The sequence below is a fragment of the Artibeus jamaicensis genome, unplaced genomic scaffold (assembly GCF_021234435.1).
Source record: "Artibeus jamaicensis isolate MK-2021 breed Jamaican fruit bat unplaced genomic scaffold, CSHL_Jam_final contig_464, whole genome shotgun sequence".
NCBI classification, from domain to species: domain Eukaryota; kingdom Metazoa; phylum Chordata; class Mammalia; order Chiroptera; family Phyllostomidae; genus Artibeus; species Artibeus jamaicensis.
Window position 1 is genome coordinate 17,701,339 of NW_026521842.1, and position 12,527 is coordinate 17,713,865.

At 40.6% G+C, this 12,527-nt stretch overlaps 1 protein-coding gene across 2 annotated transcripts in view; it reads right to left on the reverse strand.

Moving 5' to 3' along the window:
• Positions 1 to 754: 754 nt before the first annotated feature.
• The window catches only part of UTP4 (UTP4 small subunit processome component), a 29,861-nt gene continuing 18,088 nt past the window's right edge, over positions 755 to 12,527 (reverse strand). For both annotated transcript variants that reach the window (XM_037162707.2, XM_037162708.2), the window contains exons 9-17: positions 11,684 to 11,780; positions 10,841 to 10,905; positions 9,209 to 9,331; positions 8,654 to 8,810; positions 6,977 to 7,083; positions 5,451 to 5,546; positions 3,413 to 3,598; positions 1,822 to 1,932; positions 755 to 957 (exon numbers count right to left, since the gene is read on the reverse strand). In XM_037162707.2, the coding sequence (XP_037018602.2) occupies positions 841 to 957; positions 1,822 to 1,932; positions 3,413 to 3,598; positions 5,451 to 5,546; positions 6,977 to 7,083; positions 8,654 to 8,810; positions 9,209 to 9,331; positions 10,841 to 10,905; positions 11,684 to 11,780 (1,059 nt within the window). In that variant the 3' untranslated portion in view covers positions 755 to 840. The remainder of the gene's footprint in view (positions 958 to 1,821; positions 1,933 to 3,412; positions 3,599 to 5,450; positions 5,547 to 6,976; positions 7,084 to 8,653; positions 8,811 to 9,208; positions 9,332 to 10,840; positions 10,906 to 11,683; positions 11,781 to 12,527) is intronic.

Here is a 12,527-nt window from a genome sequence, read left to right on the forward strand (position 1 = left end):
AGGCATGCAACAGAATACATCCACTGAGATGGGAAAGAAATCTATCTGCGCAGTTCAGGTGAAGTATAGTCCTTCACTTTCTAATTTAAAAGATCGCATTAAAACTTGTCCGCTGATCATACCCACAGCAGTAACAATGTCAGAGAGAGTACGCGAGGACAGAATAGTGAAATATATGGCAGGCTTCTGATCTCCATTTGGAGTCCTACTGCCTAACAAAATGCCCAATGGTTTCTTAACCTCTGATGCTAGCATAAAACAGGTGAAAAGAAGGTTAATGGAATTGATATTCCAAAGCCTAGTTTTTCCCTTTTAAATAAAATTAATACCTGACAACTAAAGGCCAAAGCATCTGCTTTTCTGAAGGAGCACTGCAGTTAAAATTTTTCCTTCAAACACAGGCTGATTATTGCTGTTGGTAGTTAGGCTATCTTTGGTAAGCAAGCATAGTTCCCCTGCCTTCAAGGGCAATGTTGGGCAGGCCTTAGCATGGGCTACACGTTGGAGGCTGCAGACAGTGAAGGTCATCAGCACTCTGAAGCCTCAGGCACATGTTAGGAAATAGAGAGTAAAATTTTTTTCCCTTAGATTACGTTCTAAAGAACAAGCAGAACCCTAAGAAAGTTACATGTATTTGTAGTTACATGGAATACTACCCCACCTACAAATACCTTAGTGTTTCCGTTCACTCTCATTCAACGAAGAGAAATCACTGTCCATTACTTTGAAAGGTGATATTTATGATGACTTGTCCTTAAGAATAACTTTGTTTTATTAGCATGTCTGGTGAAAACAAATAGGGTAGAAGAGTTCAAGGAAGGGCACAGATAGTGCTCTGTTTTAGGTCCCAAATTTCTTCTTTTTGATGGGTGGTGGAAGTTGAGCGATGATGTCATCCAGGGGCCGTTCTACTGCCACGAGTGTTCTTTCATCCAAAAGATCCATGAAGAGTAGAGGCTGCAGAGAGATAAGAATGACTCTACCAGGAGTTAGGCTCCAGGGCTAGTCCTGAACATAGGACCTAGAGGCTGGAGGGATATAAATCTCTGACAATCCTTCCTGCCCGAGGACTCAAAATAGCTGAAAAGGTTGGAGACTTTTAACTGAGTTCACTCATAGAAGATTTAAGCAAGATTTTTCATGTTTCTCTGTACAGAAAATCCAATTTCTTCTATCAATGTTAACTGAGGGCTTTCTAGCCAAAATTCTGGACAAATGGCAAGTTACAAATGCACCAAGAAGCATATCATACTTGAATAATTCGCAGATACCCCCTTTAAAAAATGCACACAGACACCTGAGAAAATGTCCCCGGGTGCCCAAGGAACTCCAATCTGAGAAGCATATATATAGAACTTCTGAGGTGGCACAAATAGCTGAACTGTCATAAGCTCAACAGATATTTGTTTTATATACAGTGAAAACCGTAGCCCGGAAAAGAAAGTCATAATAAAGTCAATGACTTCCATTTGCTGTAAATTATCTTATGGAACATTCTCCAACCAGAAGTCAAATTTAAAAGCCAGGTTTAAAAGAAAAACCCCTCTGAGCTCCACCATCATTTCTCACTACCTATGTATTTCACTCCGGTGAGGTATCATGTGCCTGCCTCCAATCTACTAAAGCAAGAGCAATGCAATACAGACATAAGGGTCGCACATCCTTGGAAAGGTCACTTGTCTCCCAAAACTAGGAAAGGTCACTTGTCTCCCAAAACTAGGTCCTCTGCATGAAAAACAAAGGTGACATTTTGACAGCTTACTACATTTTGATAATATCACAAGGAATCAACTGTCCAGAGTATTATGGAAGATGTTTTACCTTATATATCTTAGAAATTTTAAAGGCATGGGCCGTGCGCCTCCTGATGACATCTGACTCATTCGTGGGAGGAAGTGGATTGTACAGTAAGGTTTTGTCATTTGGAAGAGGCTAAAAAGACAAAGATATACTGTTTAAGTCGTTATTTTTATTGCGCTTGTACAGAACAAAGGACTCTAGTGATTTTTCAGGCAAACACTATCTTCCAACCATCACAGCATACACTCAGTACCTCCCTGACTCTCCCTGCTTCAGGAAGAGAGCTGTACTGCAGAGGGGGCAGAATGAGGCAAAAAGGGCTTGGCACTCTGCCGGCAAGATCAAACTGTCCAGCCGGGGCTTCTGGCCAGTCTTGTCAGCAACACTTAGTGTGACAGGAACAAAGTGGCATGTGCAGGAGCTTAGCCCATGCAGCCTCTGCTTTCTAGACTCTCCCCCAATCAGATCACAGACTGGCCAAGTAACTAAAGTTCTCCCCAGGAGAAACTGCAACAAAACCACCCCCACTGATGTCACTGACACCTCAAGAGATGGCCTCTGGCCAAGCAAGTGATATTTCATCTCTGACTTCCTTGGGAAATAGCTCTGCCCGGCAAGAGGAAGTGATGGACTTATCACCAACACTTGGGAAAAAATATGGGCCAATCTGGACTGGATTACAAAGAGGCAAGCAAGTGGGAGAGGCCCTTCCTGTATCACTAAATCGCAGAAGGTACTTGTCAGCGGGCTTTGCTTCCCACACCCAGAGGACGCAGGGCCCATGAGAAGAGTTCCAGTGACACATCACGCACAGCTCCCTTAGAGCCATCTGCTGCTTTCTCCATGTTCCTTCCACCCCCACCTTCACAGACACACCAAAATACTGTGTGTGTGTGTGTGTGTTGCTTGTAATTTAAGCCCAAAGGGCATTACAGGAAAGGCCACAGTTCATTGCACTCCTAGGAAAGAAAGTGCCTGCCCAGAAAAGACATACTGATTAGTAGTGAATCCAAACAGCAGCTTGCAGAGGATGGACTCTAGAACTGAAAATATGCTCACATCCCACCTAAACGAAGGTGTGTGCATATGCACCACAGCCCTGAAGAATGAAATTTTCCAAGACGGACTTTTTTTTAAGACCTTAAGACCAACAACTCCTCAAGCCTGCACATAGTGTCAGTACATGCAGCCGAGGGGCATGTGCGGTCAAAACCACAGTCTGTATCTTTGATGAAACCACATTATTCAATCACTCAGGGTACAAAGCTGGAAGTGTTTCAGCCAAATCAATGATCTTCCCCCATGAGGGTCACCTTCTGAACACGGATCCAATCACTTTCCTACTTAAGTTTATGTGCTCATAGACAAAACAGAGAAATGATGAAATCAGCAGAAGCCACACAAAGGCCCACTCCATCCCTGGGAGCCTAAAGAATGTGGGAGCACAAATGAGGAATCTGCAGAACACAAAGCTCCTCTCCTCCAAAGACTATATATAGCAGAAAAACTTAAAATTCTGATTCTCCTTCTAACTTATTGTACATCTTGCTTTTAGAACTTGAAGATTCTTAAGATTCAGTGAGAGCACAGGTGATAGCGGCAAAGAACTCACCAACGACTTGTCAATGATGCAGAACATGTAGGCATCGTGGAGAAGAATGTGCATTGGTCTCTTGGGATGAAAACTGATGTGCGTGATGGGAGTATCCCTTTGGAGCCAAAGGTGATGAAACCCCTGCTTCTGGACAGTCCGGCTCCACTCTGTATACTGTTTGTCTGGGATGCTATATTCAAACATCTGAGGAAGGACATGATACAGAGGAAATGCTGGCTGGTATCCAGAAAGACCAGAAGGGCATCCCTCATTCCCAACCAGAAAATACCTACACAAACCTTGAATGTATCACATTCAGCCTTTTGCTTTCTCACTGCTTTTTTTAAATAAAGAAAATGTAAGGTAAATTACAGAATAAATAATTCAAACAGCATGGAAAGGCTGATAATGAAAAATCACCCTGCAATCTTGACAGCTCTTTTCCCCAAGACCAAAGTAGCCTATTTCTTATTTACATCTTTTCAGAGATATTTTATGCATATAAGACACACCACCCTGTATTTTGTTTTTTCCCTTTAGCACTGTATCACAGAGACTGACTCATGTCAGTAGTGACCATTCATGCCCCCTTTGAAGAACATGTAATAATCCACTCACTTTGTGGATGTGCCATTATTGTTTACTTTTCTAGTCTGTTCAATGGACATTTAGGTTATTTCTAATCTTTACTACAAACAAGGCTGCAATGATCATCTCTGTAGAATATCCATCTGCACAACTGAAAGCATATTATCTGTAGGAAGAACTTATAGACTCAGAACTTCTGAACCAAAGATTACGTGCATTAAATTTTTTTTTAGATATGGCCAACATGTCCTCTAAAGAAGTCATACAATGTTATTCATGCAATGTGTGAAATGCTGTTTCCCCTTACTCTCACACCCCTGTATATTATCAACTCTACTGATCTTTGATAATCTGACACAAACAAAAATCTTTCCCACCAGTTTTAATGACTGATGCACTTTGGGGACCAACTGACAGTTAAAGGCATTAGGTGGACATTATCATTATGTGTGACAAAGACAAGGACGTTGCTTCGCTTATCTTTCAGTTACTGGTAAAGGACGCATATCTATGAAACTGAAGTGACAGATATAAACTTTTAGATAGAATGCATATGTGTGTGAATGTGTGAGTGTAAAAACTGCTAATCAACCCTGACCAGTATAGCTCAGTTGGGTGGACCTCATCACACAGAGCAAAAGGTCGCTGGTTCAATCTCTAGTCAAGGTACATGCCTGAGTTGCAGATTCAGTCCCCAGTTGGGTCGTGTACGAGATGCAACAATTGATGCTTCTCATACTGACATTTCTCTCCCTCTTTCTCCTTCCCTTCCCCTCTCTATAAAAATAAATAAATAAAATCTTTAAAAACCCTCAAAACTGCTAATCAAAGTAGTAAGCATCATTTGCCTAACAGGCTACTTAAATGTGCTTCGTGGATCCCATTTAATCTCTCCAGCGAGGAAGGTACTATCATGCCCATTTTACAGATGAAGATACATTACACACTGAAGTATTGATAATAATTTCAGTATTTTCTGCATCTCGGGTATTTTAAAACTCTTCTTATAATTACAGTCTTCTTACAACTTGGCATGGAAAGAAGCAGTAGACTAAGCACTAATTTTGGCTGCTGTTAGATACCTGATTTCCTCTCTGGCAAAAGTGAAGGCTGATTTTTAGTCACTTTCAACTCTCAAAATCTTACTCCATCCGATACTTAGTCTAATACCTGAGTCCAGTCATCTCCACTCTAAAAACAATGAGTAAAACAAGTACTTCAAAATTCTTGCCCTCTTGTACCTCTTTATTTTAGAACCTCGGTGCGTCACCATTCCACTGTGCCCTATCAAGCCCATGGAGATCACTGGCCTACGACTGGCCCAAACTAGTCGTGAAAGCTTTATTTCACACAGCAGAAAACCACCTTTACGTCATCCACTACTTTCAAAGAAAGAGTCTTCCAAAATTGTCATTATCTCGGCTTCTAAGTTACCATCCAGGAATTAGAAAAAACAGGACTCTCTTACCTGCTGGTCAGAATGAGCAATGACAAGGTTGTTGGTGTTGGGGGCGATGGCCATGGCAGTCACAGGGAAGTTGTAAGCAGGAACTGTGCAGTGAAGCTGGGAAGAAAAAACAGAAACAGGGCAACTCCATGTGATACCTCCCCCCAGAAAAGACGGGGTGTTCTAAGTCAGTTGTTTTTAAACAGCATTCTTTGGAACTCAAAGGATTCTATGGAAGTTCTCATATATGCCAGGTGTTTCTCCAAACACTAAACTTTAATTTCATTTTAAAAAATGTGTAACTGCTTATGAAACCGACAGCATTTGCAAAGAACTTCAGAGTAAAGCTGAGATTTGTGAACTGACCATAAACACATCATTAAACAGGGAATTTGCAGCTCTATACTGGGTTTAAAAGAAATCAGTGCCTAGGCGTGGACATTTACATGCAACTGCTAGGCATGTGCACCACTCCAGAGGAACATTCATAAATGCCAGGCAAGCCTCGAGGAGCAAGCAGTACATGCTCCTGCCACAATATAATGAAGTTGTGTAGTTAACAGGCAAATCCATTAAATACAGCAGTCTGATACTGTTTTATTTTTTATTTATTTATTTTTTTCCCCCTTGCAAAAAAACTTAATGCAATGTAGGTAGGCATAAGTCAGATTTGAGGGCGCTCCTCATCTGTCTGGCAGGCTTTCTTTTTTCTTTTTATTTTATTTTATTTATTATGCCATTATAGTTGTTCTATTCCCCCCTTTATTCCCCTCCACCCTGCACCCCCCCACCTCTACCATTCCCCCCTTTAGTTTATGACCATGTGTCTCAAGTTCTTTGGATTCTATATTTCCCATACTATTCTTGCCCTCCCCCCTATCTATTTTCTACCTACTGTCTATGCTACTTATTTTCTGTACCTTCTCCTCTCTTCTCCTCCCACTCCCCTGTTGCTAACCCTTCATGAGATCTTCATTTCTATGGTTCTGCTCCTGATCTAGCTGTCCTTTTAGCTTGCTTTTGTTTTAGATGTGGTTGTAATGCTTAATGCAAGTTTTGGGTAGTTCTTATCTGACTTTTATGATGAAGAGAACTTGCAAGGAATCATTAGTGATTCAATGTATAAATGACAATATCATTACTGATTTGTGAAAAATGCCTTCCTGCTATTCCTTTGCCTGTTTAATTAAAAAAAAAATACATTGAGAGTACAAGATAGGCTATTAAGGAAATTGTCACTGCCTGTAACTCATCACCTTGGTAAATCAGAATTTTTCCTCTCCAAAATACAGAAATAACTTGGATGTGGATTCAATGGCCATAAATCCTTAATTTCAAATTTCTGTGCATGAGTGGTTTCACTGTTCCTGTTGACTGATTTTAATATGACAGATTATAGCTTTGGGTTCCAAACAAGTGAAAGAGAAAAAATTCTTGGTTTAAAAAAAAAAAAACCTAGCAATTTTCTGGGTCATACCGACTGGCCTTGAGCCTCAAAACCACAGGGCTAACTTCCTCCTTTTGCCACTACTGAACCCAAAGCTCACCTTTAGACGTTTTAGGCTATAGACATGGACTCCAGCACTGGTGCCTGATGCAGCCAACCAACTGCCATCTGGACTAACTGCCAAAAGACACATGGACTCCACTGTCCCTGCAAGGGCAGAAAACAGTTAGGTTTGCATCAGTGCCCACAGCCAGCCCTGCCTTGAAGATGATGGCAAAAGCGAGTGAGACACTCAGTTTTAAATTACTAACGGTCATTTTGTGATCATTTTGCAAATAAGTTCTAGATAAGCCAACCTGTCTATTTCCATTTAACTAACCATTCTGCAGATAAAGAGGAGCCAGAGAGATACACACGAAAACATTACTTGCCCAGGCCTTAGTGAGACACTGCCCACTATAGGAATGAAGGATCAGGACAGCGGCTGCACTAAAATCTGTAATTGTTTAAAAATCCTTTCCTACCAAATAGTTTTTAATTAAAGGTATGGACAGACAGCCTATTCAACAGGCTTGAAGCAAACCTTAAAATTTATTGAGTGCCTGCCACATACTTAGCACTAAGGGAGCATGGGCGCATATAAGCCATCTTTGTCATCAAAAGATTTTAAACCAATTTGGCAATGTGAAGACTCACGTGGGGTAGAAATGTGGCAGTGATGCTATGTGCCGAAATATATGCTGCATGTAACACTCCTAAACCATAAAGCAGCTCTCAAACAAGACATAAGCCAGGTGCTAAAGGATGAGGGAGGTAGGAAGAGAAGGACGAAGAACAACGTGAACTAAGTGACAAGGACTGAAATACAGGTGTTAGGGCTGTAAAGAAACCAGCCAGACTATAAGGGGGAAATGAAGTGAGAGAGAAATAAATTATATATATATATAATGCAGAGCCCAATATTAAGGGATGCTAAATGCAAAATAAAGGGTCTAAGTTTTATAATAAAAACATACACAAATAACTCAATAAAAATTGGCAGTTTACTTTGTCTTATTACTAACTTGTGCATTTCTCTTCCTGTATGCCTCCGAAGCAGCTTATGAATGTTCAGAATTTAAGTTAAAAGAGTTGACTTTCCACGCTGACAGAATCTAAATGACAGTGAAGCTGCTATAATCCAGGGTCAGGGAGAAGGGAAAAGGCCCATAGGAAGTACCCAAAAAACTACCAACTAAACTGGATAGTAAGTCCTCAATAATTAATTCAGCCAGTTAGCTAACCATTCATTCATTCAGGGACACTCATGTTCACATAAAACATGGAAGAATGGTCACGAATATTACATGACAGGTAATGAAACTATATGTGTAAATTTATCTTTATAAAATGCTTATGAACAAACACATGTTGGAAATATACAAAAATATTAACAGTAGTTATTTCTGGGTGTCAGGATTACAGATGACTTTAACTTTCTTCTTGCTCTGCTAACAAAAACCCTAAGAAGGGTGATGAAACTTCTGTGGACCCAAATAAGGAATCAAGAGCCCAGTGAGAAAAGAGTAGGTGTAAGGAACATTTCAGACCTCATCAATGTTTTCATTTGCCAGATCTCTCCTCCTACTTTAAATTGCAAACATGTGAGTGAATGTACATTTGCAGGCTGGAGAAGAGTTATTAGTGAACACTCGACAATGAATAAGGTTTAAAAGGGAAAAAAAAAAAATATCGAAGACTGACAACTCTCTCCTGTGGCCAGTTACCAAGTTCCTACCTGACTGAGCCTGAAAAGTATGCAGGTGCTTGAAGCTTCCCTCCAACAGCCGAATGACATGCAAAGACCCTTGATTTGAAGCCACAAAGAGCTTTGTTGAATCTTCAGAAAACAAAATCTGAACAGCAGAGCGAAGGAACGCTGGCATTTTGGAAACCTGGGGGTGAACCAGTAGTAAAAACAAGAGAGAGAAGAGAAAGAAGTGAGACCCAGAGACCATAAAAAATAATCACAGCCAGGCCTCAATTACACGAACATTTCCGGTCCCTACAGAAGCCCACTGACCAAGGGCCTGGAACGCTGCCATACATATTGAAACCTATCCACTCCCTCCTTCATCTCTTCTTCAAAAGCCTGAACTTCACTGCCACTTCCTGGCATTTCCCTACTCCTCCAAAAACAAAAACAAATCAAAGTAGAAATAAAAGGCTTTTTTGTAGCAGCTGTCTCCAAAGAGCTTTCGCTACACAAGGATTCATATCCAGTACACTCTTACTTCACACAAAAATATAAATTTTCTTCCTTTTCAACCAGACATTGGGCTTTATCACTTACCCTTTGGAGGCTTATGTTGTCATGTTCATAATTCAACCGACAGAGAAAAAACCGTGAAGCTGTAGAATAGGCTATCCAACTTCCACATGGGGAGATACAGCTGCAAATAATATTCTCGGGACCCTGGCAATGTTAGGAATCAGGATGAATGTTCAAGTAAAGCTTCATACGACAAGGCTCACTGTGACATGAATCCCCGAGCTGCCGTCACCCTGGGCAGATCCACAAACACCTGCGCATAATTCTAACAGTCATTCGCTGTGTCACCACGATTCTCTCAGAAGTGGAGCACCTAACTGGTGCGGCTTCAATTTCTAAGAACAGGGGTCTATGAGCACTGTGAACTCATCTAAGCCCTTGTGTACCTCACAGAAAGCCTCATACCAAACCCTAATTCAGAAACCTCAGCAAAATTTAATGCAGGGAAACTCTGGAAGCAAGGTGACTTAAAGAACTGATTTTGTTTGGTATATGACAACCTGCTTTAAAAACCTCTAATAAATAGTTCGTGGTCCTGGCCAGGTGGCTTAGTAGGTTCAGAGTGTCATCCCTACATCAAAAGGTTGTGGGTTCGATCCCTGGTCAAGGAGTGTACAAGAGGTGACCAGTTGTTATTTCTCTCTCTGTCCCTCCTTCTCTAAAACCAATAAACATATCTTCAGGTGAGGATTAAAAAAATAAAAAATGGTAAGTGAAAAATGTGCAGAACAAATGAAAGGTTTAATGTAACACTTTTATAATTCAAAAAACTCAAGAAATATATCTAAATGTATGTAAATATGTATACGTACACATACACACACAAATACTTTCTCACACAAAGATGTGGGATATATACAGCTAATCAATTAACAACAATTACATTAGAGGAGACTAGAATTAAAGAGGTAGACAAAGATTTAAACTATCGATATTGTTTTAATTCTTTACAGTAAGACTGTATTCACACATCTGTGTAATAAAGGGTTTTTTTAAGGATACAAAGAAGTGTGTATATTTCCATTACTGTCAAAATAAAGGATATATGCACAAACCGGTAGAATCTTTTTCTGGAAGGATATATAAGAAACTATTGGCAATAATTACCTCTGCAGAGTGGGACCAGGGATTTGGGTAAGAGGGACTCATTTTTCATTGCATACTCTTCTATATCATTTTAATTTTTGAAAAAGGATCTTACTTCCATAACAAAATAAAAAAAAATAAAACCAATTTCCTGTATTCAACCAACAAATTTTGAATGCCCAACTTAAAAATGTCAGAGCCCTGGCTGGTGTAGCTCAGTGGATTGAGCGCGGGCCTGCGAACCAGACAATAGCGGTTTGATTCCCAGTCAGGGCACATGCCTGGGTTGCAGGCCGGTTCCCTGTAGGCCAGTTCCCAGCAGGGGACGCACCAAAGGCAACCATACATTGATGTTTCTCTCACTCTCTCCTTCCCTTCCCCTCTAAAGATAAATAAATAAAATCTTAAAAAAAAAAGTCAGGATATCTAGTTCTATTCACATAGTACTTCATTCAAATTATTTTAGATTTTATAGTTAGTGATGTTAACTAAGCAATCCTCAGAATTCAGAAAGAGAAGAACACTGTGGGTTTCAGAGCCTGAACACACTCAGTCGAACTTCCTTACCTTTGTCTTGAGGTGCAGTAAATGATCTGCATCTTTAGAGAGAGGAAGGGTATCCCCATGCTTTCCTAGAATAAGAAATTTCCTTGAAGCTTTTTCTTCTCAAAGAAAGGTTATTTGTATACATATTTTTTCTTCTCAAAAGTCATTCCTGGGTAGAATGGAATCTCTACCAGTGAGAAATCAAAAAAATGTCTCAGGAAGCCCACTGTTTTCTGAGGGTATATGAAGAGGAAAGCAGTGAACGGTTTCTTAGCTTCTATTCGGGTGCCCTGGCCACGGCCTACAGTACCTCACTAATTCGCTGAAGTTCTACCCCACAGCCAGGCTGGAAGTGGAATTTGTGTGGCCTCAACTTCATTTGCTCATTTGGAACCTAAATCCAGTATAAACTAATCCAATATAAAACAACAAAACCCAAACATTTCCTAACAGGAGATACAAATGGCCACTAAGCTGTCACCCCATTAAGACCCAGGTAAGCTTTTTCATGCAGAGTTGTCACTAACCAACACTAAATCCTGTCATTTCTCCACATCCTGTTTTTACCTCAGTCAAGCCAGAGCAAACGATGATCCCAGAACCCTTACATCCACTACATCCTGCACCTCCACTATCACCCTCTCAACAGTTCAGATCTGCAACCTGAACACAAGATCCAGTACCCTGCTGAGGATTCTAACACTCTGAAGAACTCCTTTGCTCCACCTAGTGGATGGAAAAGCTGTGAGCTCCAACAGACACAGAAAAGTCTTTTTTCCATAAGCACAGAGTATCAACTACAATTCTAATTTCTGGCTTCTCTCTCCAGTTTTCTTACTGGAAAAAACTTGCTCTCAATCTTACCTGTTGCAACTGTAGATCCCAATCGCCAGAGATCCAAGTGATGAGAAAACTGGAAGAGGAGAAGCTGCTTCTTTTTTGAACAGGAAATGAGACGTCGCTGTATCCAAGAATTAAAAGCAGTAAGTAGGCCAAGATCATATTGTGCCTCAGCACTAGGTACAGCAGCAACATCTACTGCACATTTTTTACTGTTGAAATCCATTCCCTTGATAAATATTTCCTACATACTACCATATGCCAAGCACTAAGGCCTAAGGTCTAAAAACACACTGGTAAATAAAAACATACCTACTGCTCTCAAGCTTATAGTCTGAAGGGTTGCAATAGAACTAATAGGCATTTACACTAAATGTGCTAAGAGCTTTAACACGCCTGAACACAGTATGTAACAAAAAAGTACATGGACATCTATTCTAGCCTCGCGAAGGTAAAGAGAGGAGCCCACGGGTCAAGTCTACTCAGGAAGAAGTAGGGCAAGACATTCCAAGGACAGAAAATGGCGTGTGAAACAGCTGAAAAGTAAAAGAGCATTAGAGGGAATTAAATGAATCTTTCTGAATGGCTAGACTGGCTCGGGTGTGCAAGGGTGTGAGAGAGGGAGGGCCAGGGCCAGATCAAGCCAGGTTTCCTGAGCTGTGCTAAGGAATTAGGTTTTTATGCTGAAGGAAATAGGGGTCAACCAAAGGTTTTTAAGTATGGAGTGATGAACCAAGTTGCTTTTTGGACTGATCAGGGGAGAACAGGCTGGAATAATACAAATGTAAGTAAAGATCATTACCAAGCTACTTTAAAGACATCCATATATAAAAAGACAGTAATCCAAACAAGGATAATGGCAATGTAA